The following is a 27,489-nucleotide window of genomic DNA, read 5'->3' on the forward strand; positions in this document are numbered from 1 at the left end:
TGTCGTAAATGAATGTTGTTACAGGAACATCAACAAAAGTAAAATAAGGACAGTATGATGTAGTGGATTGAAATCAGGTGGTGCCAAGAGAATTAGGTTAAGAAACGAGACTCTGCAAGTAGTTGATGAGTTTTGCTGTTTGGCAAGTAAAATAACTGACAATGGCCAAATTAGAGAGGATATAAATTACATATTAGCAATAGCAAGAAAAACATTTCCGAAAATAAGAAAAACGTATTACTGAAAACAAATTTAAGTATTAGGAAGTCTTCCCTGAAGATATTTATCTGGAGTGTCAGAAGTGAAACATGTGCAATGAAAAGTGCTGCTGCTCAAGAATACTGAAGGTTAGATGGATAGATTGAATAAGTGGTGAAGAGGTATTTTGGGGAGAAAAGAATTTTATGCCACAACCTGGTTAAAACAATTGATAATGCATATCCTGATTCATAAAAGAATGTCTGTTTGAAATTGGGTTGTTTCGAAAATCAGCCTTATGCAAACACAATTTGTTTATTTTTGTATTTACCCAGACATGTTTCGACACCTATGTGTCATCTTCTGTAGGTCAAATTTTTATTTCTTGAAATTACATCACTAAATTAACTGTGTTATTATGCACTATTTTTTGTGCTCTTTTTTATCGTTATTTTGACAGCATGTCATCTGCAAAATTTTTTTGTCCTGTTGCATGTCTGGTTGGTGTCTCGATCAATGGTTATTCAGTGTACTGCTTCCACACAATTTTGCAGATGACATGCTTCAAAAAAATGTCGAAAAAGAGTACACAAAAAGACGGTGTATAATAACGCAGTTAATTTAGCGATGTAATTTTACAAAATAAAAATTTGACCCACGGAAGATGACACACAGGTGTTGAAACGTGTCTGGGTAAATACAAAAATAAACAAATTGTATTTGCATAAGGCTGATTTTCAAAACAACTCAATTTTTAATTGCAAATGCGGAAGAACAACAAGAGGAGCTTCAAACCTTAGTAAAATGATTATCTCATTTTCTGTTTGGTAATGGAGGAAAGTGTGTGGGGTAAAAAGTGTGTGAACAGTAGTATATTGTACAGAAATGGACTAATAATTATATTTCTTTGAATGAATAATAATGTTGACACACTAAAACTAGTGATCATTGACAGGCTACTTAAATTACCGTAAAACCTTCCACTGAGTAGTGACATTTCTGTATCAGGGTATCATGTAGCTCTTTTTCAATAAACCTAGCTTCATATTCAGAATATAATTGTCTTTTAATGTGCTGAGAATTTTAAATTTCATGTATTGGAGATTTTGAGCATATAACAAACAGGAAACATTAAATTATCTTTATATATTGGGATGGGTTTTTAAATAATGGGTGAAATTATTCCCTTGGATGTGCCCTATGTGCTTCATTGTGTAATGTAACAAGAAGTTAATTAATATTGCAGTATACTCGAGCGACACTTTTAGGAACGTTTCAGAATACTCTATAGTGCTCCATACAATTGACTATGAACCTCCTTCAAAGTAGAGCATGGGATGTAGAGCAGTGTACAGACAAATGGAGAGAGAAATATTGGGTAAAGTTCTTATAGGGTCACCTTACTCAAATTGGAATGACATTCTAGAGTGGATTTCCTGTAGAATAATGTTGCACGTTAGTTATATCCTGCATATGCTGGCCTTATTCTAACAGTCTAACACAGAGAGTTATAGATGTCTGTAAGGGTATCATTCTCTGTGTGGGTCCATGAATTGTTTTTATGAACTATACCTCAATGTCGGCACATTATTTGTGACTGTATCATTGCTCTTGTGAAGAAAAGGAATTTCTTGGCTTTGGAGACTGTGTTACAATGATAGCATTGCTTTGCGAGGGAGATAATGGTATTGTGAAGCTGGAGAATCTGGTAGGGCTGTGGGAAACAGACTTTGAGGCACGTTGCAACACTGGTCCTGTACAATACGAGGGCGGTTCAGAAAGTAACCTCCGATTGGTCACAGTGCGGGTTGTGGGGGGAGTAGCGACGCCATCTGTGCGTTCACGCACTCAACAAGTCAGTCGGCATCAAGCCGTGGTCGAGTGAACGTCGTACCTGCGCTAGTTTAGTTTTTGTGGCAGTTTGAAATGTGTGCTGCAATAGAAAACCCCGCCAAATGTGAAGTGCGTGCTGTCATAAGGTTTTTTACAGCCAAAGGTTATTCTGCAGCAGCTATTCATCGTGAGCTTTGTGCCGTGTACGGACCAAGAGTTATTAGTGAAGGAGCTGTCCGTGAATGGGTACGTTTATTTAAAAGTGGACGAGAAAACGTTCATGATGAAGAGAGGAGTGGTAGACCATCATTGGTGACTGACGAACTCGTTCAGACAGTTGATGCAAAAGTTCGTGAAAATCGACGTTTCTCAATGTCGGAGTTGTCTACTGGTTTTCCACAGATTTCTAAGACTCTCTTGTACGAGATAGTGACAGCAAGATTGGGTTACCGTAAGTTCTGTGCACGATGGGTGCCCAAAATTCTTACCGACCACCACAAAACTCAAAGAATGGCCTCTGCATGAGGACGAAGGAGAACCATTGTTTAACAGAATCGTGACCGGTGACGAAACCTGGATTAAGTACGTGAACCCTGAGACAAAAGAACAATCAAAGATGTGGGTACATTCAAATTCGCCTACCAAGCCAAGAAAAGCCTCGCAAGATTTTTCTGCCAGAAAACTGATGGCAACGGTGTTTTGGGATGCCAAAGGGGTGTTGTTGGTTGAATTCATGGAACGTGGTACGACCATTAATCAAGACGTGTACTGTGAAACAATAAAAAAGTTACGACGGGCTATACAGAACAAACGCCGTGGTATGCTGACTTCCAGTATCGTTTTTTTGCACGATAACACCCCCCCCCCCCCCCCCCCCCCCCTATGAACCATGGACCTTGCCGTTGGTGGGGAGGCTTGCGTGCCTCTGCGATACAGATAGCCGTACCGTAGGTACAACCACAACGGAGGGGTATCTGTTGAGAGGCCAGACAAACGTGTGGTTCCTGAAGAGGGGCAGCAGCCTTTTCAGTAGTTGCAAGGGCAACAGTCTGGATGATTGACTGATCTGGCCTTGTAACAATAACCAAAACGGCCTTGCTGTGCTGGTACTGCGAACGGCTGAAAGCAAGGGGAAACTACGGCCATAATTTTTCCCGAGGGCATGCAGCTTTACTGTATGATTAAATGATGATGGCATCCTCTTGGGTAAAATATTCCGGAGGTAAAATAGTCCCCCATTCGGATCTCCGGGCGGGGACTACTCAAGAGGATGTCGTTATCAGGAGAAAGAAAACAGGCGTTCTACAGATCGGAGCGTGGAATGTCAGATCCCTTAATCGGGCAGGTAGGTTAGAAAATTTAAAAAGGGAAATGGATAGGTTAATGTTAGATATTGTGGGAATTAGTGAAGTTCGGTGGCAGGAGGAACAAGACTTCTGGTCAGGTGACTACAGGGTTATAAACACAAAGTCAAATAGGGGTAAAGCAGGAGTAGGTTTAATAATGAATAGGAAAATAGGAATTCGGGTAAGCTACTACAAACAGCATAGTGAACGCATTATTGTGGCCAAGATAGATACGAAGCCCACACCTACTACAGTAGTACAAGTTTATATGCCAACTAGCTCTGCAGATGACGAAGAAATTGAAGAAATGTATGATGAAATAAAAGAAATTATTCAGATAGTGAAGGGAGACGAAAATTTAATAGTCATGGGTGACTGGAATTCGAGTGTAGGAAAAGGGAGAGAAGGAAACATAGTAGGCAAATATGGATTGGGGCTAAGAAATGAAAGAGGAAGCCGCCTGATAGAATTTTGCACAGAGCACAACTTAATCATAGCTAACACTTGGTTTAAGAATCATGATAGAAGGTTGTATACATGGAAAAACCCTGGAGATACTAAAAGGTATAAGATAGATTATATAATGGTAAGACAGAGATTTAGGAACCAGGTTTTAAATTGTAAGACATTTCCAGGGGCAGATGTGGACTCTGACCACAATGTATTGGTTATGACCTGTAGATTAAAACTGAAGAAACTGCAAAAAGGTGGGAATTTAAGGAGATGGGACCTGGATAAACTGAAAGAACCAGAGGTTGTACAGAGTTTCAGGGAGAGCATAAGGGAACAATTGAAAGGAATGGGGGAAAGAAATACAGTAGAAGAAGAATGGGTAGCTCTGAGGGATGAAGTAGTGAAGGCAGCAGACGATCAAGTAGGTAAAAAGAAGAGGGTTAGTAGAAATCCTTGGGTAACAGAAGAAATGCTGAATTTAATTGATGAAAGGAGAAAATATAAAAATGCAGTAAATGAAGCAGGCAAAAAGGAATACAAACGTCTCAAAAATGAGATCGACAGGAAGTGCAAAATGGCTAAGCAGGGATGGCTAGAGGACAAATGTAAAGATGTAGAGGCTTCTCTCACTAGGGGTAAGATAGATACTGCCTACAGGAAAATTAAAGAGACCTTTGGAGATAAGAGAACCACTTGTATGAACATCAAGAGCTCAGATGGAAACCCAGTTCTAAGCAAAGAAGGGAAAGCAGAAAGGTGGAAGGAGTATATAGAGGGTCTATACAAGGGCAATGCACTTGAGGACAATATTATGGAAATGGAAGAGGATGCAGATGAAGATGAAATGGGAGATACGATACTGCGTGAAGAGTTTGACAGAGCACTGAAGGACCTGAGTCGAAACAAGTCCCCCAGAGTAGACAACATTCCATTGGAACTACTGACGGCCTTGGGAGAGCCAGTCCTGACAAAACTCTACCATCTGGTGAGCAAGATGTATGAAACAGGCGAAATACCCTCAGACTTCAAGAAGAATATAATAATTCCAATCCCAAAGAAAGCAGGTGTTGACAGTTGTGAAAATTACCGAACAATCAGTTTAATAAGCGACAGCTGCAAAGTACTAACACGAATTCTTTACAGACGAATGGAAAAACTAGTAGAAGCTGACCTCGGGGAAGATCAGTTTGGATTCCGTAGAAATACTGGAACACGTGAGGCAATACTGACCTTACGACTTATCTTAGAAGAAAGATTAAGGAAAGGCAAATCTACGTTTCTAGCATTTGTAGACTTAGAGAAAGCTTTTGACAATGTTGACTGGAATACTCTCTTTCAAATTCTAAAGGTGGCAGGGGTAAAATACAGGGAGCGAAAGGCTATTTACAACTTGTACAGAAACCAGATGGCAGTTATAAGAGTTGAGGGACATGAAAGGGAAGCAGTGGTTGGGAAGGGAGTAAGACAGGGTTGTAGCCTCTCCCTGATGTTATTCAATCTCTATATTGAGCAAGCAGTAAAGGAAACAAAAGAAAAATTTGGAGTAGGTATTAAAATCCATGGAGAAGAAATAAAAACTTTGAGGTTCGCCGATGACATTGTAATTCTGTCAGAGACAGCAAAGGACTTGGAAGAGCAGTTGAGCGGAATGGACAGTGTCTTGAAAGGAGAATATAAGATGAACATCAACAAAAGCAAAACGAGGATAATGGAATGTAGTCAAATTAAGTCGGATGATGCTGAGGGAATTAGATTAGGAAATGAGACACTTAAAGTAGTAAAGGAGTTTTGCTATTTGGGGAGCAAAATAACTGATGATGGACGAAGTAGAGAGGATATAAAATGTAGACTGGCAATGGAAAGGAAAGTGTTTCTGAAGAAGAGAAATTTGTTAACAACGAGTATAGGTTTAAGTGTCAGGAAATTATTTCTGAAAGTATTTGTATGGAGTGTAGCCATGTATGGAAGTGAAACATGGACGGTAAATAGTTTGGACAAGAAGAGAATAGAAGCTTTTGAAATGTGGTGCTATAGAAGAATGCTGAAGATTAGATGGGTAGATCACATAACTAATGAGGAAGTATTGAATAGGATTGGGGAGAAGAGAAGTTTGTGGCACAACTTGACCAGAAGAAGGGATCGGTTGGTAGGACATGTTCTGAGGCATCAAGGGATCACCAATTTAGTATTTGAGGGCAGCGTGGAGGCTAAAAATCATAGGGGGAGACCAAGAGATGAATACACTAAGCAGATTCAGAAGGATGTGGGTTGCAGTAGGTACTGGGAGATGAAGAAGCTTGCACAGGATAGAGTAGCATGGAGAGCTGCATCAAACCAGTCTCAGGACTGAAGACCACAACAACAACAACAACGCCCGTCCTCACTCTGCTCGCAGAACAACGGCCCTTCTTGAGTCCTTCAAGTGGGACGTTATCAACCATCCACCTTAGAGCCCAGACCTGGCGCCAAGTGATTATCACCTCTTCATGCATTTGAAGAAATGGCTCGGGTCACAGCGGTTTGATGACGACGAAGAGCTCAAAGATGCGGTCACAGGCTGGCTCCAGGCACAAGCGGGTGATTTTTATGCAGAAGGAATTTCAAAGCTTGTGAAGAGATACGATAAGTGCCTCAATCGCTATGGAGACTATGTAGAAAAATAGTGCAAAGATGTAGTTGTAAGATGTATATATTAAAATATTTTTATTTAACTTGGTGTATTTTTTTAAATCAACTGGAGGTTACTTTCTGAACGGCCCTTGTAAAATGACCAAAATGTTATTCCAAAGTTTTACTTCAAACACACTGCTGGTGAAACATGGAACAAAAATTTTATAGGTCAGTGGATTTGGTGTTCTACACTGGTTTGAGGGCCTGAGCTTCAATAGAAACTTGTAGCATGAAAGGAAAGACTCCACGATGTACGTTGATTCTGCTGTCTACTGTTTGGCACAGACAGTGTCAGTCATAGTGGCAAAAAGTTTTATTTACTGATGAACTGAGTTTTTCCTCTGCAAACAACAGTTTGCTTAGAGTTCTACAGGTTGCAAGGTTTCCTCTTTACCAAGTATATACTTGGCAATGTCATCACCTACTTTGCACACGTCTGTGTGGGGCTGGATTTCTGTGGCAGAGGAGAGTACCCTGTACCATTACTAGTCATTTCCTTTTCTGTTCCACTTGCAAGTAGAGCAAGGGAAAAATGACTGTCAATATGCCCCCATATGAGCCCTAACTTCTTGAATCTTATTTTTGTGGTCCTTATGCACTATGTATGTTGTTGGCAGTAGAATCGTTCGGCAGTCGGCGTCAAATGCCGGTTAATTGCCTCGATGTCATCCATCAGTCCAATCTGGTATGGATCCCAAACACTTGAGCAGTACTCAAGAGTGAGTCACACCAGCATTCTATATGCGATATCCTTTAAAGTGAACCACTCTAAAATCCTCCCAATAAACCCAAGTCAACCATTTGTCTTCCCCATCACAGTTCTCACATGCTCGTCCTATTTCATATCGCTTTGCAACATTACGCCCAGATATTTCAATGACTTGCTGTGTCAAGCAGGGCACTAGTAATACTGCAACCAAACATTAAAGGTTTGTTCTTCTTACTCGTCTGCATTAACTTACATTTTTCCACATTTAGAGTTCGTTGCTATTCATGACATTAGACATTTTATCTAAGTTGTTTTGTATCTTCCTACAATCACTCAGCTTGGACACCCTGCCATACACAACAGCATCAGCAGTAAACTACCACAGATTATGAATGCTGTGCAGGATATATGGTCAACTTGATGTTGCCCAGTATACCCATATTATGAGTAATACCATGATCCCATTACAGCTATATGCTGAAGGAGTAATCTCATTCTAGTAGGACTAATATACAGAGCACACAGTGGTAGCATAGTGATGGTTGGTAAAACAGAAATCTTATTACCACTCTTGATTGGCCCCATTCTGCACACCAGACCTCAATGGCATGAAGAAATATGGATGTAAATGAAATAGATGATGTGAGATAACTGACCTTACCTTGCATTAAGAATGTAATATGATCTTTGGAATGTCACATTAACTGTTGTGGAGGACTTCACAGAAAATGAGATGGTTATTGTCCACTTATTATTAAAGTAAAGGCATTTGGATGGGATATTACTTGGAGAAAAAAAAAACCACATGCTGTTCTACATTTAGGGCCCAAAACTTCTTAATAATAACTGCAATCTCACTGCTTTCCTAATTTCCTATTCTCTACATGTTCAAATTATTAAAGCAGCAACAACAAATAAATTCACGCTGGGAAGATTTAAACCGTCCGTAGCTACACACAATGGCATTCCATCCTTCTAATAAACCTATTGAACTATTTATACATTATGTTGATTTTTACAGTTATTGGTTCATTGATTGTCACTGTTGAGCTTTACTGTACATACAGTTGTGTAATGGGCTCCTATGTAATTTGGCAGAAAGCTCAAATTTTAGCACCCTTTGTATAGTCAAGTCCACAAACACATGCCATTGGCATCATTTCAGTAGTGTTAATATCTCAAGAAAATATACAGACATGGAGATATTGTGTTCAACAACTAAGTTTTATAGCTAACAAATGAATTTCATAGTCTATATGTCGTGCTAATGAAAAAATTTATATCTTCCTTGCTGTGGCTAGGTGGGGGGCGAATGCTTAGAACGTAGAAATAAAATTAATGTTGGGCGCAAGCAGTTGAGGTTTCTCATCATATTTTGTTTAGATATTTTAGTGCCTAATCAAATATTTCATTCCACAATAACAGATGACAGGAGGTTTTTAGTAAAGGTCCTAAATTGTTGTTGTTGTTGTTGTTGTTGTAGTCTTCAGTCCTGAGACTGGTTTGATGCAGCTCTCCATGCTACTCTATCCTGTACAAGCTTCTTCATCTCCCAGTACTTACTGCAACCCACATCCTTCTGAATCTGCTTAGTGTATTCATCTCTTGGTCTCCCTCTACGATTTTTACCCTCCACGCTGCCCTCCAATGCTAAATTTGTGATCCCTTGATGCCTCAGAACATGTCCTACTAACCGGTCCCTTCTTTTTGTCAAGTTGTGCCACATATTCCTCTTCTCTCCAATTCTATTCAATACTTCGTCATTAGCTATGTGATCTACCCATCTAATCTTCAGCATTCTTCTGTAGCACCACATTTCGAAAGCTTCTATTCTCTTCTTGTCCAAACTATTTATCGTCCATGTTTCACTTCCATACACGACTACACTCCATACAAATACTTTCAGAAACAACTTCCTGACACTTAAATCAATACTCGATGTTAACAAATTTCCCTTCTTCAGAAACACTTTCCTTGCCATTGCCAGTCTACATTTTATATCCTCTCTACTTCGACCATCATGTTATTTTGCTCCCCAAATAGCAAAACTCCTTTATCACTTAAAGTGTCTCATTTCCTAATCTAATTCCCTCAGCATCACCCGACTTAATTCGACTACATTCCATTATCCTCGTTTTGCGTTTGTTGATGTTCATCTTATATTCTCCTTTCAAGACACTGTCCATCCCGCTCAACTGCTCTTCCAAGTCCTTTGCTGTCTCTGACAGAATTACAATGTCATCGGCGAACCTCAAAGTTTTTATTTCTTCTCCATGGATTTTAATACCTACTCTGAATTTTTCTTTTGTTTCCTTTACTGCTTGCTCAATATACAGATTGAATAACATCGGGAAAGGCTACAACCGTGTCTCACTCCCTTCCCAACCACTGCTTCCCATTCATGTCCCTCGACTCTTATAACTGCCATCTGGTTTCTGTACAAATTGTAAATAGCCTTTTGCTCCCTGTATTTTACCCCTGCCACCTTTAGAATTTGAAAGAGAGTATTCCAGTCAACATTGTCAAAAGCTTTCTCAAAGTCTACAAATGCTAGAAATGTAGTTTTGCCTTTTCTTAATCTAGCTTCTAAAATAAGTCGTAGGGTCAGTATTGCCTCACGTGTTCCCATATTTCTACGGAATCCAAATTGATCTTCCACGAGGTGGGCTTCAACAAGTTTTTCCAATTGTCTGTAAAGAATTCGCATTAGTATTTTGCAGCCGTGACTTATTAAACTGATAGTTCGGTAATTTTTGCATCTGTCAACGCCTGCTTTCTTTGTTATTGGAATTATTATATTCTTCTTGAAGTCTGAGGGTATTTTGACTGTCTCATACATTTTGCTCACCAGATGGTAGAGTTTTGTCAGGACTGGCTCTCCCAAGGCTGTCGGTAGTTCTAATCAAATGTTGTCTACTGCCGGGGCCTTGTTTCGACTCAGGTCTTTCAGTGCTCTATCAAACTCTTCACGCAGTATCATATCTCCCATTTCATCTTCATCTACATCCTTTTCCATTTCTATAACATTGCCCTCAAGTACATCGCCCTTCTATAGACCCTCTATATACTCCTTCCACCTTTCTGCTTTCCCTTCTTTGCTTAGAACTGGGTTTCCATTTGAGCTCTTGATATTCGTACAAGTGGTTCTCTTTTCTCCAAAGGTCTCTTTAATTTTCCTGTAGGCAATATCTATCTTACCCCTAGTGAGATAAGCCTCTACATCCTTACATTTGTCCTCTAGCCATCCCTGCTTAGCCATTTAGCACTTCCTGTCGATCTCATTTTTGAGATGTTTGTATTCCTTTTTGCCTGCTTCATTTACTGCATTTTTATATTTTCTCCTTTCATCAATTAAGTTCAATATTTCTTCTGTCACCCAAGGAGTTCTACTAGCCCTCGTCTTTTTACCTACTTGATCCTCTGCTGCCTTCACTCTTTCATCCCTCAGAGCTACCCATTCTTTTTCTACAGTACTTCTTTCCCCCATTCCTGTCAATTGTTCCCTTATGCTCTCCCTGAAACTCTGTACAACCTCTGGTTTAGTCAGTTTATCCAGTTCCCATTTACTTAAATTACCACCTTTTTGCAGTTTCTTCAGTTTTAATCTACAGTTCATAACCAATAGATTGTGGTCAGAGTCCACATCTATCCCTGGAAATGTCTTACAATTTAAAACCTGGTTCCTAAATCTCAGTCTTACCATTATATAATCTATCTCATACCTTTTAGTATCTCCAGGGTTTTTCCATGTATACAACCATCTTTCATGATTCTTGAACCAAGTGTTAGCTATGATTAAGTTATGCTCTGCGCAAAATTCTACCAGGCGGCTTCCTCTTTAATTTCTTAGCCCCAATCCATATTCACCTACTATGTTTCCTTCGCTCCCTTTTCCTACTGTCGAATTCCAGTCACCCATGACTATTAAATTTTCGTCTCCCTTCACTATCTGAATAATTTCTTTTATCTCATCATACATTTCTTCAATTTCTTCAGCATCTGCAGAGCTAGTTGGCATATAAACTTGTACTACTGTAGTAGGCGTGGGCTTCGTGTCTATTTTGGCCACAATAATGCGTTCACTATGCTGTTTGTAGTAGCTTACCCGCATTCCTATTTTCCTATTCATTATTAAACCTACTCCTACATTACACCTATTCGATTTTGTATTTTTAACCCTGTATTCTAAACTGACTAAACCAGAGGTTGTACAGAGTTTCAGGGACAGCATAAGGGAACAATTGACAGGAATGGGGGAAAGAAATACAGTAGAAGACGAATGGGTAGCTCTGAGGGATGAAGTAGTGAAGGCAGCAGAGGATCAAGTAGGTAAAAAGACGAGGGCTAGTAGAACTCCTTGGGTGACAGAAGAAATATTGAACTTAATTGATGAAAGGAGAAAATATAAAAATGCAGAAAATGAAGCAGGCAAAAAGGAATACAGACGTCTCAAAAATGAGATTGACAAGAAGTGCAAAATGGCTAAGCAGGAATAGCTAGAGGACAAATGTAAGGATGTAGAGAATTATCTCACTAGGGGTAAGATAGATACTGCCTACAGGAAAATTAAAGAGACCTTTGGAGAAAAGAGAACCACTTGTATGAATATCAAGCGCTCAGATGGAAACCCAGTTCTAAGCAAAGAAGGGAAAGCAGGAAGGTGGAAGGAGTATATAGAGGGTCTATACAAGGCCGATGTACTTGAGGACAATATTATGGAAATGGAAGAGGATGTAGATGAAGATGAAATGGGAGATAAGATACTGCGTGAAGAGTTTGACAGAGCACTGAAAGACCTGAGTCAAAACAAGGCCCCAAGAGTAGACAACATTCCATTAGAACTACTGACGGCCTTGGGAGAGCCAGTCCTGACAAAACTCTACCATTTGGTGAGCAAGATGTAAGAGACAGGCGAAATACCCTCAGACTTCAAGAAGAATATAACAATTCCAATCCCAAAGAAAGCAGGTGTTCACAGATGTGAAAATTACCGAACTATCAGTTTAATAAGCCGCAGCTGCAAAATACTAATGCAAATTATTTACAGCCGAATGGAAAAACTGGTAGAAGCCGACCTGGGGGACGATCAGTTTGGATTTCGTAGAAATGTTGGAACACGTGAGGCAATACTGATCTTATGACTTATCTTAGAAGAAAGATTAAGGTAAGGCAAACCTACGTTTCTAGCATTTTTAGACTTAGAGAAAGCTTTTGACAATGTTGACTGGAATACTCTCTTTCAAATTCTAAAGGTGGCAGGGGTAAAATACAGGGAGCAAAAGGCTATTTACAATTTGTACAGAAACCAGATGGCAGTTATAAGAGTTGAGGGGCATGAAAGGGAAGTAGTGGTTTGGAAGGGAGTGAGACAGGGTTGTAGCCTCTCCCCGATGTTATTCAATCTGTATATTGAGCAAGCAGTAAAGGAAACCAAAGAAAAATTCAGAGTAGGTATTAAAATCCATGGAGAAGAAATAAAAACTTTGAGGTTCGCCGATGACATTGTAATTCTGTCAGAGACAACAAAGGACTTGGAAAACCAGTTGAACAGATTGGACAGTGTCTTGAAATGAGGATATAAGATGAACATCAACAAAAGTAAAATGAGGATAATGGAATGTAGTCGAATTAAGTCGGGTGATGCTGAGGGAATTAGATTAGGAAATGAGACACTTGAAGTAGTAAAGGAGTTTTGCTATTTGGGGAGCAAAATAACTGATGATGATCGAAGTAGAGAGGATATAAAATGTAGACTGGCAATGGCAAGGAAAGCGTTTCTGAAGAAGAGGAATCTGTTTATATCGAGTATAGATTTAAGTGTCAGGAAGTTGTTCATGAAAGTATTTGTATGGAGTGTAGCCATGTATGGAAGTCAAACATGGACAATAAATAGTTTGGACAAGAAGAGAATAGAAGCCTTCGAAATGTGGTGCTACAGAAGAATGTTGAAGATTAGGTGGGTAGATCAACGTAACTAATTAGGAGGTATTGAATAGGATTGGGGAGAAGAGAAGTTTGTGGCACAACTTGGCTAGAAGAATGGATCTGTTGGTAGGACATGTCCTGAGGCATCAAGGGATCACAAATTCAGCATTGGAGGGCAGCGTGGAGGGTAAAAATCTTAGAGGGAGGCAAAGAGATGAATACACTTCGCAGATTCAGAAGGATGTAGGTTGCAGTAGGTACTGGGAGATGAAGGAGCTTGCACAGGATAGGTTAGCATGGAGAGCTGCATCAAACCAGTCTCAGGACTGAAGATCACAACAACAACAACAACAACCCTGTATTCACCTGACCAGAAGTCTTGTTCCTCCTGCCACTGGACTTCACTAATTCCCACTGTATCTAACTTTAACCTATCCATTTCCCTTTTTTAATTTTCTAACCTACCTGGCCGATTAAGGGATCTGACATTCCACGCTCCGATCCGTAGAACGCCAGATTTCTTTCTCCTGATAACGACTTCCTCCTGAGTAGTCCCCGCCCGGAGATCCGAATGGGGGACTATTTTACCTCTGGAATATTTTACCCAAGAGGACGCCATCATCATTTATCCATACAGTAAAGCTGCATGCCCTCGGGAAAAATTACGGCCGTAGTTTCCCCTTGCTTTCAGCCGTTCGCAGTACCAGCACAGCAAGGCCGTTTTGTTTAGTGTTACAAGTCCAGATCAGTCAATCATCCAGACTGTTGCCCCTGCAACTACTAAAAAGGCTGCTGCACCTCTTCAGGAACCATACGTTTGTCTGGCCTCTCAACAAATACCCCTCCGTTATGGTTGCACCTAAGGTACGGCTATCTGTATCGCTGAGGCACGCAAGCCTCCCCAGCAACGGCAATGTCTATGGTTCATTTATTACGGACTGCAAAAAGAATATTTTGATGTTCTTTATCACATTTGAAAGCCATGATTTCTGTTTTCTGTATGTACCGATAGGCAAAATTATTGTCTTAGTGAAAGTAAGTTTGTTGCTTTAAATTACTTTATAATCAAAATAAGTTTTCATATGAATTTATATGATGTTTTGTTTCTTTTGTGTTTTGTAACGAATATATTATGCACTGGAGTAATTATTTTTATTTCATTGTGTTTCTGTTGCAGGTTAAAAGTATCAAATTCAAAAATCCAGTGAGTGATGTTCTAGCAAATCGACGGTCTGTGGTTGTTACATTTCCAGAACGTGTGGCTGTGTTTGATGCAGCCACACTTGAGGATCGGCTGACTGTCACTACATGCTACCCGTGTCCTGGTCCTAATCCAAATCCAGTGGCACTGGGCCCCCGTTGGCTGGCATATGCTTCTCGACGCCTGTTACCTGCACGTCGATCTTCTGGCGGCAGTGAGGGTGACGGTGTACAGTCCTACACTGCTGCTGTTCTTCATGCAGCAAAATCTTTAGGCAAAGGCTTACGTGGCTTGGGAGAAACTGTCGCCAGCAGCCTGAGTGCACAACAACGCGGTGGGGCAGGTGCTGTCGGCGTCCTAACTGCACCTTCCTCTACTACTGTTGAGAGTGGTCTCCAGCCAGGAATTGTCACAATAATTGATATACAGGTTCAAAACAGTTTGGTTTTTAATACACTTGTTAAAGTAAATGTTGATTTATTGGAGTGTACTGCAGTATTCAAGTTGATTCTTTCAGTTTCTGAAGACTGAAATATGAGGGGCTTTCAATAAGTAATGCAATACGTTTTTTCTTGGCCAGTTTCAGTTGAAAAAATGTGGCATTTGTTGTGGGGCATTGTGAAATCTTCCTGCTTCAATCCATGTAATTTCATGAACTTTTCATTGGTGGCAATGCTATATGTAGCCTTCAAAATAGCGTCTGTAGCAGAGGTGCGCATTCCAAGCTGTGATTACTGGTTGTGAGCTGTGCCTGGCTGGCCCGTTTGGTAAGAACATTGCCCACAAAAGGCAAGGTTCTGGGTTCGAGTCCTGGTCTAGTACACAGTTTTAAGCTTCATTTCTATTGCTTTTCTTGTATGAAATATCCCCTTCAGGCATGTCTAATCCCTCAAAGACATAAAAAATTATATGATCTAATCAAGCTTTTTTTATATTTTTCTAACACATATCTTTTCTGTATCTTCTTACTTACATTGTTGCATTCACCCATTAAACACTGTGGAAATCTTGTTGGCACAGGGAGCAGCGAGAGGCTGTGATCGGGAGAGAAGCAACTCTGAGGAAGGTTCTACGGAGAACATGGTTGCCCATTTTACTGCTCATAGTGAACCTGTTGTGGCTTTGGCATTTGACTCTTCTGGTATGCTGCTACTGACTGCCGACCGTCGTGGCCATGACTTCCATCTGTTTAGAATACAGCCTCATCCTTGTGGATCATCACTTGCAGCTGTACACCATCTCTACACTTTGCATCGTGGGGATACCACTGCTAAGGTAAAATAATATTGTACACTTTTCTTCTTCACCATATATCGCAGTATATTATTTTGTGGTACAGGTAACATGGTTTTAATTTTAAAATTAACTGCAAACATATTCATTTTAGGGAGCAAAACAAAATAAGAATCTTTGTTAAAAACAGAAAAAATCAGAATGAGGTCAAAAGATCAAAGAGTAAATATATACAAGTGTTTGTTATAAGGTGGATAATAAAATGAAACTAATATATAATTACTCCCCTCTTAATGTTAACAGTATGTAGGATTGAACCACATTGGTGCGTGGCTCTGTTTTGTTATCTGTTGGCATTGGTTGCAGCAATCCCTGATCATGGCATGTTGCTTTTGCCCATGTTCTGTTTAAGATTATTCTTTCTGACGACTGCCTTGTCAGTCATGGTAAAAATGTAATGCATTTAATTTCCAATAAATCTCTAAAAGTTTTGAAAAATGTTATTTGAACTGTCTTGCTTGCTCAGTGGCTATGTGCAACAGTACTCCGAGATATACAGTCCATCTTTGTATGAAAGTCTTTGAAATGGTGATTACCATGGCATTTGGCATTAGGAAAATTTCTGATTAGTGTGGGTAGCAGCCTGTTTAAACCATAAAGAGTTCCTTCTGATAGTGGCATTGGACACACTTATGTCCACATGCATTTAGTGAAAACACTGGTTGAATGGTGCAACAGGGTGTGTACGCTCTGGGACAAATGGGAAAACTGGGAAAAACTCAGGAGTTTTTTCATCCAAGAGAAATCCAGGATAAACCTGGGACATTTTTAGATTCCCAGAAATTTTTCATTGCTTTAATTTTCAGTTAAATTTTTGTAATTTTGATTAGTAAGAACTGATACTCTAACAAAGTATTTTTCTGTAGCCCTCTACTACAGAACAATACCACAGCAGTAAAATAGAACCCAGAGAATAATATCAAAATAAAACTTAAGTTGCAACGAAAATGTGCCATTTACAACAACAAAACACAGTAAACACACAAGCATCCACCGATAGCAAAATGTGTCAAAGACTGTTCAGTACTACGTAACAACAAACCGCTTGCAATGCATCTTTCTTGTGGCTATTGTTTCGATGAATGTGATGTCACAGCTGTTTACATGTCTAATAGGTCACAGGAAAATATTTGCAAATGGTGATTTGAGAAGTGTTATTTTCAAAGTAAATTTCCTTTTACAAAAGATGAATTATGTTATGTGTGAGAATGTGTGATGAATTCCTTAAATCACAGAGCGTTAATCTTTCATTCAAAACTTAACATTGAGGACCAGCCACCTAGAAAAATTTCTGGCCCAGAAGACCAGCCATTTATACCATTATTTAAAATTTTACTGGCACACATGTATCTATCTGATGTACCTAAGAGGGTAACACTCGCTAAGAAAGACCAGGTTTCACATTCAGTTTTTCAGATGTATTTTAGTTCTTTCAGTTTCATGTGTAATTGGCTTTTCTACAGAAAAGTTGAAGTACTTGACAGAACATATATTCAGCCAGGTAACCCATGAATGTGTGTTACACAGCAGTGAAATTTATAAGCATGCTTGTCAGAAGTATTCAGCTGCTGCAATTTATGCTGTATGCTTAGGATCCTTCCTAACTACACCCTCAGAAAAAACAGCAAAAGAATTTTTGGTGACCAATATTGTATGTGAAAGATTAGATTTCTTGTAGCAACACTGTATGTATGTTAATTTAAACCATTAACTTCTTCTATTTGTGTGTTTGCACTACTTAACAATATTGGCTGATTACATCCCGCTTCCTGTGCCCAGAATATCTGCTGTCATTGGCTGGTGAGTTTTACAGCTCTGAAGGAAAGTGTATTGTCATTTAACATGGAGAAATGTGCTTTCATTAGTGGTACATTGTATTTTCATCTGGAAAGAAGTGTATTTACACCAAAGAAAAAGTGTATTTTTGAGTGGGAAATCCATGAGAAATCTGGGAATCTTTTTCTTGTCTGTGCAAAGAAACCTCAGGGCATTTTCATAAGACATGTAATTTTCCTATGCTGACAACAGGGCATTGACTAAAAGCATTGTTCCTCTCACTCTTAGGTGAGAAAGATTGGAGCAAAGCAGTGGACACACCATCTAACTTCTTCTATTACTCTGTTTCTAAATTACTACAATACAACACTACCATGGCATCGGGTGTAACGAATTGATGAAGCTAAGTTTGGGTGGAGGCACCAGAAGAGACTCAACTCCTAGTGAATTATGTGCGACAAAAATATTAATTCTGTATATGCAGCATGGATGATGCAATTTACAAAGTATTTCTCAGCAGATCAGTGGATCACTCTAGGGAAACCAGCGTTTGACTCTGTTAGCAGAGCATACATATTCGTATTATGAAGCAAAACAAAACAATCTTTTCTCAAACCAAATAGAAAACCAGAATAGTTTCATATAAAATGTGTTTGTTATGAATTAGATAATGATATAAAACTCACAGAGAATTCCCAAATCTTTGCCAGCTTTCTAACACTTCTATCTGTAAACTTTTGGGTTTAATTTTCACCGCATCTGTGCATTTTAAAAACTGCTTGTGTCTCCTGGGTCTTCCCTAATGGTGAGTGTGTTAAGGAATTTAACCGAACAAGGTCGGTTACAGATGTGTTGAACGTGGGGTTACTGAGCAGGAGACTGTAAGCTCAGTACATTTTTCTGCAACCTTCAACCATATGGAATGGTGGCGGAACATTGTGTCACACAGAGTGGAATTGTTAGCTTAATTGTGCAGGTTATGAGGATGATATGAATGTTAGGGGGGGAAAAACCTTTACTTGGTGTGTGACACATGACAGTGGGGTCTACAACTGCTGAGGAGATGAAATAATCTGTAGCTGGTGACCTCTGTTGCAACTGCCACAATCCAGTTTATGAGACTTACCTAGGGAAGAAGGGCTCTCTGGGTGGATACTCACTTCTCTAGCTGCTCATGTAATACCAATGGAGCCAACAAATTCTGTAAAAAACATTCCCAATGGATGTAGTGAGTCACTGATGAACACCTACTCCCAGACAACATAGAGATCTTGGATGGCTAGCCTATCAGATCTTATATATCCCCTTAAATCACTGTGTAGCATCTTTGCATAGGTGAGAGCAATATGGATGAAAGTTGTGCTATACTTTTGTTGATATGTAGCAAATTAATCTGAGAACATAAACATTTGCAAATGGATTAGTTTCCATATAAAAGACAAATGAGTAATTTCCTTAACCCCTTAGTTTATTACCACTTCGAGCACATAAGTTAACAAAACTTTAAGCATGCCCTCATGTTACTATGTGAAATATACTTGATGTTAGTTTCTTTCTCTGTAATAATGTTCAAATGCTTATGCCCCTTGTAATAGCAGCTAATACTATATGGCGGAGCTTATTACAAAAGCATGTAGTTCAATGAGCTGGTGTCATCTTCATCATTGCAAAGAGGAAGACATTGAACATCCAAAGAGCCAAATCACATTATTACTTCACTACAGAAGAACAAAAGACTTGGAAATGGTATCCTCCACATTTAGACATCAATGTCTTAGCTGGCAGAAAGTCTTTGTAAATAAGAAAACACTATTTGCTTAACCACAGCAAAGGTGGCATATCCTGTCTTGTTGTTGTTGTTGTTGTTGTTCATCTTCATCTTCAATATGAAGAGTGGTTTGATGCAAGTCCCCATACTAATCTATCCTGTCCAAGACTTTTCATCACTTAATAATTACTGCAACCAACATCCATTTAAACCTGCTTGCTATATTCATCCTTTGATCTAAGTCTACAATTTTTATCCCTCCCCCTCCATTACGATATTGACAATTCCTTAATGCCTCAGTATGTGTCCTATTAACCAATATCTTCTTTCAGTCAAACTGTGCCTTAAATTTCTTTTTGCCCCAATTTAGTTCAGTATCTTGTCATTAGTTTCTCTATCTGTCCGACTAATCTTCACCATTCCTCTGTATCATCACATTTCAAAAGCTTCTATTCTCTTCTTGTCTGAATTGCTTATTGACCTTGTTTTAACTTTTGGTGATGTTCATCCTATAATTTCTGTTCAAGAGACTATTCATATTGTTCGCTGCTTTGTTGACTCTGACAGAATTACAATATCATCGACAAAGCTGAAAATTTTTATTTCTTCTCCCTGAACTTTAATTTGCTTCCCAATTTTCTCTTTGGTTTCCTTTATTGCTTGCTCAGTGTACAGATTGAATAGGTTACAACCTTGTCTCATGTCTCACTCCTTTCTCAACCACTATTTCCCTTTCGTGTGCTCCAGCTCTTATAACTGCAGTCTGGCAAGTTGCAAACAACCTTTTATCTCCTGTTTTTTATCCCTGTTACCTTCAGAATTTCGGAGAGTTTAATCCAGTTAACATTATTAATAGCTTCCTCAAAATCCACAGTTGCTACAAATGCAAGTTTACCTTTCTTTAACCATCACGTAAGGTAAGATTTTGGATCAGTATTGCCTCCCTTGTTGCTGCGTGTACCAGTTTTGTCATTCTTCTCTAAATAATTTGTGTCAGCATTTTACAGTGATACACTGATAGTTCAGTAATAATCACACCCTTTAAGATCTGCTTAATTGGAATTGTTACAGTCTTCTTGAAGTATGAGTGAGTGCATTTCATCTGTTTCATATGTGTTTCGACTTAGGTCTTTCAGTGCTCTCTCAATTGCTGCTTGCAGTATTGTATTTCCCATGTCACCTCCATCTACTTGCCCTTCCCTTTCTACTATTTTGTCTTCAGTTTCACTTCCCTTTTATAATCCCTGTGTATGCTGTGATGTTATTTCAGTTCATGTAAGTGAGCTTCAAGACCAGTCATGTGCAGAGGGTGTAACAGAAATGAGGAATATCATGAAAAAGAAAAATAGTGATATTGGGAAAAAAAGAAAAAAAAAAAAAACAATATTTAGTGTAGCTTTTGATTCACCAGTTTTGTTGGAATGTATCAAGATGGATTCCTCCAGATTAAGGAGTGGTCATATGTTCCAAATACTATTGCCTTGTTTGGTGTCAACTTATGGGGCGTACTCCATGCATTTGTAATGGTTGTGCAAGTTGCTATAAATGTGGTGGAGGAGACCATGAAGCAGAATTGTTCGCTACCATCAGACATCGTGAATGCTTGTGAGATCTTGTTACTTTGTGCTATTAATGCGCTCTGTTTCTTGAAGAAGAAGAAGAAGAAGAAGAAGAAGAAAAGTTCAAGGAAATCAATATGTTGAAATGGATGTATTTAGTTCCAGTGGAAAGAAAAGTATACCAAAACCGATATTTCCTCTCAGATTCAGGCGAATAATCCCAGCATTATTTGCTGCACCTGCATCTGCACGCGCACGTTTACACGCACGCACGCACACATTCCATAAGCTTTGACAAAGATACAAGTTGAATGTCTGACTGCAGCTGGTAATTGAGTTTCCATTGAAAAGCTTTCCACCCTTATGAATCAGTCCTTAGTATTATTTTTTTTGTATTCTACCTTGGTATGTTAATGACACCAAATACTTCCTCCATTGCCTTCCCACAGTTCCTATTCTCTTACTATTAGTTTCTGTGTTTATCATTACGTGAATCACATTATGCAAATTTGCCTACATTTAATTTTGACATTTTCTTGTATGATAACTGTACTGGGTGTTCATGCTGATACAGTATTTAATTAAATATATTGGAGTGAGCATAATCTATACATGAAAAAGTATAAAAGACAAGGAAGTACTGTACTATAGATTTATTATTAATATGTGGAATAATGTTGGAGCCAATGGATGTGTTGCTTCCATTACACAGGTACAAGACATAGCTTTTGCAACTGACAGCCGATGGGTGGCAGTTAGCACACATCGTGGCACAACTCACGTTTTTCCCATCACACCCTATGGTGGACCTGTTGGAACACGCACACATGCTACTCCCCATGTCGTTAATAGACTGTCACGTTTCCACCGCAGTGCAGGATTGACAGGTGATGCGACAGCGACAGGGCGTAACAGCCCTGTGCCTGAAGCCGTTGCCTCGCCTCCACCGCCTAGTGTGCCATATAGAAATCCTCGATTGCCTCCGTATCCTCATCCTACTACAGTGCAACCTTTGGCACAGGTTAGTAGCCATTCAGCAATTCTTTTATTTTACATTTATTTGTAACTGAATTAACAATAGAGAAGTGATGTGATGTTCATTGATTTTGAAGTGATCTTGCTAAAAGAATTTCTTGTTAATGTTATTTCAATCTTTATACTGTTAAATTATGAGGTGGGGCAGTGATTCTTATAAATTAAGCGTATACTTTTCTTCATTAAGCATTATGTCTTGCATACTCAGATTTCAGCTGCCACCATTTTTTTATTACAGTTAAAAATTGGACTTTCATTGTATAAAGTAATTACTAAGCTTGCCTTTATTCTAAAAGAAAAAGTTTGCTTTCCTCATCTGTATATTGTCAGGACAAGTTACTGTTAATCTTATGAAGAAACATTTATATAACATTTTATATCATTGGTTCATGCAGAACAGTCTCTTGTACGTACAAGTTGTTAACCAGTTGCAGGTTTTCGTATTTACTTATATCCAGTATTGTTGAGTTTATTTCCCTGAAACATAATTAAATGTTTTTCATATTTGTGATGCATTCTTGTTAGTATTGCCTAGTGATGAGATACTGAAGCCACCTATTTTCTGAAACACTGTAGCCAATTGTTTGTATTTACTTCTCTCCATCACTCTGCAGTGTTTACTAGTTTATCTGATGCTCAAGTGAATACTACAAAGTAATGAGAGTGTACATGGAAATAAAACAATAATTTCTTGTTTATTCCAAATTCTTCCTGCTAGGCATACCTTCATACTTTTATTTAGTCTACTGCTGAGATGCTTGGTGATTAATTAAATATGAAACCTGTGCTTAAGGAAAATAATTTTTAAAAAGTGCTTTTGTATTAAAAATTTGCAGAAATGTGCATGTATAGAAATAAGGTAACAAAACCTGAAAACCTTTCATTTGAACACATTTTTAACTATTTTATGTATGTTATCCTAAAACAGACACTATGTTTTGAATTAGATTTTCATAACAGCTAGATCTGTACCAAAGCCCAAATCATATTTTCTGAGAATCCAGTACAGTGCATTGTGATGTCAATGAATGAATTCAGAATTCAGGGTCACTATAAGGCTATAAATTTAGGCTTATTAATGATAAAACAGATCCTGTGTTAATATATCTTTGCTATACTACTTTTTGGATGTAATTGCAAGCATTGACTTTACCAAATAAATGAAATAGAAAGAATTCACTGTGTTCATTAGGAATACCTCATTTTATTCTAAATCATTCACCGCTTAATGAAAAAGTGTTATACCCCTAACGCTGATCTACATTGGTATACTTTGCTGAACCATGTAAAGTATTATCTTTTTGTATTGTAGGAATACTGAATTGACCAAACTGATCGATTTTAAGTAGACAGAATTATTGGCCAATACTTACCGTGTGGAAGTGAAATTTCTAAAACTGCCACTTAGGGACATTTAAATACTTTAAGGTTACCCCTTCATTCTTAACTGATCACAACTGTCAAACTATAATACATATTATATTTTTCATTTTTAGAAATTAAAAAGTACAATGAATCTATGTAAGTATAATTGAATTCACACTTTCCTGCTAAATAAATTGGTATCTTCAATTTGGCAGTATCTCATTTAGTTTTTTGGTAATAGACTAATAACTGATTTTGTGACGTAACAGTTAACATTGTTCAACAAAAATATAAATGAATATCATTGTAAAATAAAGAACAATCACCTTCAATCACAAATCATGATTTTATTTCAATGTACAATGCATTTTGAGCCCAGGGAGGTCATTTTCAGGTGTTTTGACAGTCTACATCAACTTTTTTCAAATTTTGGTTATGTCTGGTCATGGTAGGAATACATTGGTGTATTACAAAGTGGTACATTGTGAATTACAAAACTAAGATAAATAAAAAAAATTACTTACTGTTTCAAGGAGTGGATAGATGGTTTTGAAGTGCAGTAATATCAGATGCGATTATGTACATGTATATGCCGTCCATTCTATAGCAGATTTGTAAACACAAGTCAATTAATGTCAAATGCAAAAATGCTACATTTTTGTAGGTACAGAGTTGTTATTATTTCAAAGTAGATACAAAGCTTTTATATTATTAAATATACATAGATTTCATTTATAAAACAAATATTTGTGAATATTTCAAATGTGATTGTGTGTTATCAAATGGTTGCACTATTAAATATGTGTTTCTTTAGGAAATTAAACTTTTAAAATTACCAACAAAACTGTGGCTGCCAAATTCTGTTTGTTCATTCAACATGTTTTCAGAAAATTTTTCATTTAACACATTTCCTAATTGTTCTAGTAGATCAAGGTTTTTACCTTGGTTTTCTGTGGGGAGGATAGTTAGGCTGTTGTGGAGTCTGTGTCTGTTAAGGTACATGTTGTTAGCTATTGTGGATGTGTCAAAACTGGAAACCATGGTGAAAATCTTGATCTTCTAGAACAACTTGAAATAATTCTATAAAAAGAGAGAATTTCTGAAAACATGTTGAATGAACAAATGGAACTTAGAAGCTATAGTCTTTTCAGTAATTTTAAAAGTTTATTTGCCTTGAAGGAACAAATATTTAATAATGCAATTTGATAATATGCTGGGTGGTACCAGAAATATCCGAGAATTTCATTGTACCGATCAAACCAAAAGCAGTGCAACATTCTGAAGCTAGATGTCTTGAGGTACATGCCTTAGCACTGTGGCACAAAGTTGCACTGTCTTTGGCTTATGCAATTATGAGTTTAGTAGTGCATGTCAGGATGTGTTCAAGTGCTTCTGTGAGTTGTGAAATGCATAATGTGAAGGAGCAGTGGATTTGCATCAAATTCTGTTTCAACTTGAATAAAACTGCAGCTGAAAACCATTGGAAGCAAGGCCAAGAATCTATGGAAGATGAAAAACATTCTGGTCAACCATCAACATGCGCAACACTGGAAACAATCACTAAAGTGTGTTATTTGATTCATGAAGACCAAAAGCAGACAATTCAAGATGTTTGTAACAGACTTGGGCTGCCGTACATTGCATATCAACAAATTCTAATTGATGAACTGAACAAGAGACGAATTACAGAGAAGTTTGTCCCTTACTTTTTCAGCACCGACCAACAAAACCTCACGATTCAGACGTGCACTGAGCTGCAACAAAGAGTTCCGGAGATTCATTACCCAGAGTCATAACAGGTGATGAATCTAGGATCTATTGGTATGACCCTGAAACAAAACGGTGATCATCACAGTAGAAAACACCATCTTCTGCTAAAAGAAGTTTGACAAGTTTGCAGCAACATAAAAAACAATGCTGATCATCATCTTCTTCATCATCATTATCGTTGTCATCTTCTTCTTCTTCTTCTTCTTTTGCATTTGGGAAATAGTGCATAAGGAGTTTGTTCCACATGGTTAGACCGTCAATGGGCAGTTCTACTGCAAGGTTTTGAGGCGACTGAGGGAAAATGTTCAGTACAAATGGCCAAAGGTGTGGAAAAAGAAAGAGCATTATGTGCACCATGACAATACACAGTTCACTCATTGTGAAGGAATTCTTGACCAAAAACAACCTGGCAATGGTCCCCCACCATCCCTATTCACAAGACCTAGTCCCATCCAACTTCTACCTGTTCCCAAAGATGAAAATCACACTGAAAGGGCAACGTTTTGACTCAGTTGAAGACATCCAAGTGGAATTGCAATGGGTGTTGAACACGCTTTGCCCTGCGGACTTCCAGGAGTGCTTCCAAAAATGGGAACAATGCCTGAGGTGGACTTTGAAGGTGATGGAGGACATTAGGATGTAAGTATTGTTTTCTGATTTTTTTTTCAGTGAAATTCTCAGATATTTTGGGTAGCACATTGTACAGTCACATTTAACATATTCACAAATATTTGTTTTATAAATGACATCCATGTGTAATTAATAATATAACAGTTTTGTACTTTCTTTGAAATAACAACACCTGTGTATCTGTAGAAATGTAGGATCTTTACATCTGAAATTTGTTGATTTGTGCTTATAAATGTGCTGCAGAGTAGAAAGTGTACATGTATGTACATAAACATGTCTACTCATATTGTACTTAAAAACCATGTACCTGCTTTTGGAAACAGTAAGTTATTTTTCTATTTGTATTAGGTTGTGTAAACTTAAATTTGCAATGTGCCCTTTTGTAATATAACAATGTAGTGTTAGAAGGATCAGAGTTAACCTAAATTTGGAAAAAAATTGATGTGGACTGTCAAAGAACCTGAAGGTGAGTCCATGGTTCAGAATGTATCGTGCATTTAAATACAATCACAGTTTGTGACTGAAGGCAGTTGCTCTTTTATTTTATAAAAGTAATACAGTAATGGAAGAAACAATGGCAGCAATGGATAAAATTAAATAAAAGAAATATTATTTAAAAATATAAATGTTACATTGTCATTAAGAGATTTTAAGTGGGCTTTCATATAGCAGTGCCACAATTAAAGTATGAAGCACCATTTACAGATGTCAATCAGTTAGCTTATTTATCTAAAAGCATGAAAAAATATTATTACAGTACAGATATCTTACAATAGTGTCTTATCCTATACATCAGAAATACTAATCTTTCCTCATATTGATTTGCTCTTTATTGAATTTGGATTTATGATGCATGAAAATCAATGTAGTCTTTTACCTGTAGTACTGAACAGCTTCACCCCCTCCCCCATGAACCATAGACCTTTGGACCTTGCTGAGGTGGGGGTGACTTGAGTGCCTTAATGTTACAGGTATTGTACCAAAGGTGCACTCACAGTGGAGGGGTATCTGTAAGGGGGCCACACAAACACATGGTTCCTGAAGAGGGGCAGCAGCCTTTTCAGTAGTTGCAGGGGCAACAGTCTGGATGACTGAATTATCCAGCCTAGTAACATTAGCCAACATGGCTTTGATGTGTTGGTACTACAAATGGCTGCAAATAAGGGAAAACTACAGTTGTTATTTTTTCCAAGGATATGCAGCTCTTCGGTATGGTTAAATGATGATGGCATCCTCTTGGGCAAAATATTCCAGTGATAAAATAATCCCCCATTGGATCTCCAGGCAGGGACTAGTCACGAGGATATCATCATCAGAAAACCAAAACTGCCATTCTTCCAGTTGGAGTGTGGAATGAGTGTGGAATGTTAGCGTCCTTAATTGTATAGGGAAGTTAGAAAGTTGTTGTTGTTGTTGTTGTTGTTGTTGTTGTTGTGGTCTTCAGTCCTGAGACTGGTTTGATGCAGCTCTCCATGTTACCCTATCCTGTGCAAGCTTCTTCATCTCCCAGTACTTACTGCAACCCACATCCTTCTGAATCTGCGAAGTGTATTCATCTCTTGGTCTCCCTCTACGATTTTTACCCTCCACGCTGCCCTCCAATGCTAAATTTGTGATCCCTTGATGCCTCAGAACATGTCCTACTAACCGGTCCCTTCTTTTTGTCAAGTTGTGCCACATACTCCTCTTCTCTCCAATTCTATTCAATACTTCATCATTAGCTATGTGATCTACCCATCTAATCTTCAGCATTCTTCTGTAGCACCACATTTCGAAAGCTTCTGTTCTCTTCTTGTCCAAACTATTTATCGTCCATGTTTCACTTCCATACATGGCTACACTCCATACAAATACTTTCAGAAACAACTTCCTGACACTTAAATCAATACTCGATGTTAACAAATTTCTCTTCTTCAGAAACACTTTCCTTGCCATTGCCAGTCTACATTTTATATCCT

At 38.3% G+C, this 27,489-nt stretch overlaps 1 protein-coding gene across 2 annotated transcripts in view; it reads left to right on the top strand.

Annotated features, from left to right (window-relative positions):
• The window catches only part of LOC126473360 (breast carcinoma-amplified sequence 3 homolog), a 116,687-nt gene that overhangs the window by 36,246 nt on the left and 52,952 nt on the right, over window positions 1–27,489 (top strand). For both annotated transcript variants that reach the window (XM_050100368.1, XM_050100367.1), the window contains exons 5-7: window positions 14,312–14,764; window positions 15,356–15,610; window positions 21,444–21,752. In XM_050100368.1, coding sequence (XP_049956325.1) covers window positions 14,312–14,764; window positions 15,356–15,610; window positions 21,444–21,752 — 1,017 coding nt within the window. The remainder of the gene's footprint in view (window positions 1–14,311; window positions 14,765–15,355; window positions 15,611–21,443; window positions 21,753–27,489) is intronic.

Source organism: Schistocerca serialis, chromosome 4 (assembly GCF_023864345.2).
Source record: "Schistocerca serialis cubense isolate TAMUIC-IGC-003099 chromosome 4, iqSchSeri2.2, whole genome shotgun sequence".
NCBI classification, from domain to species: domain Eukaryota; kingdom Metazoa; phylum Arthropoda; class Insecta; order Orthoptera; family Acrididae; genus Schistocerca; species Schistocerca serialis.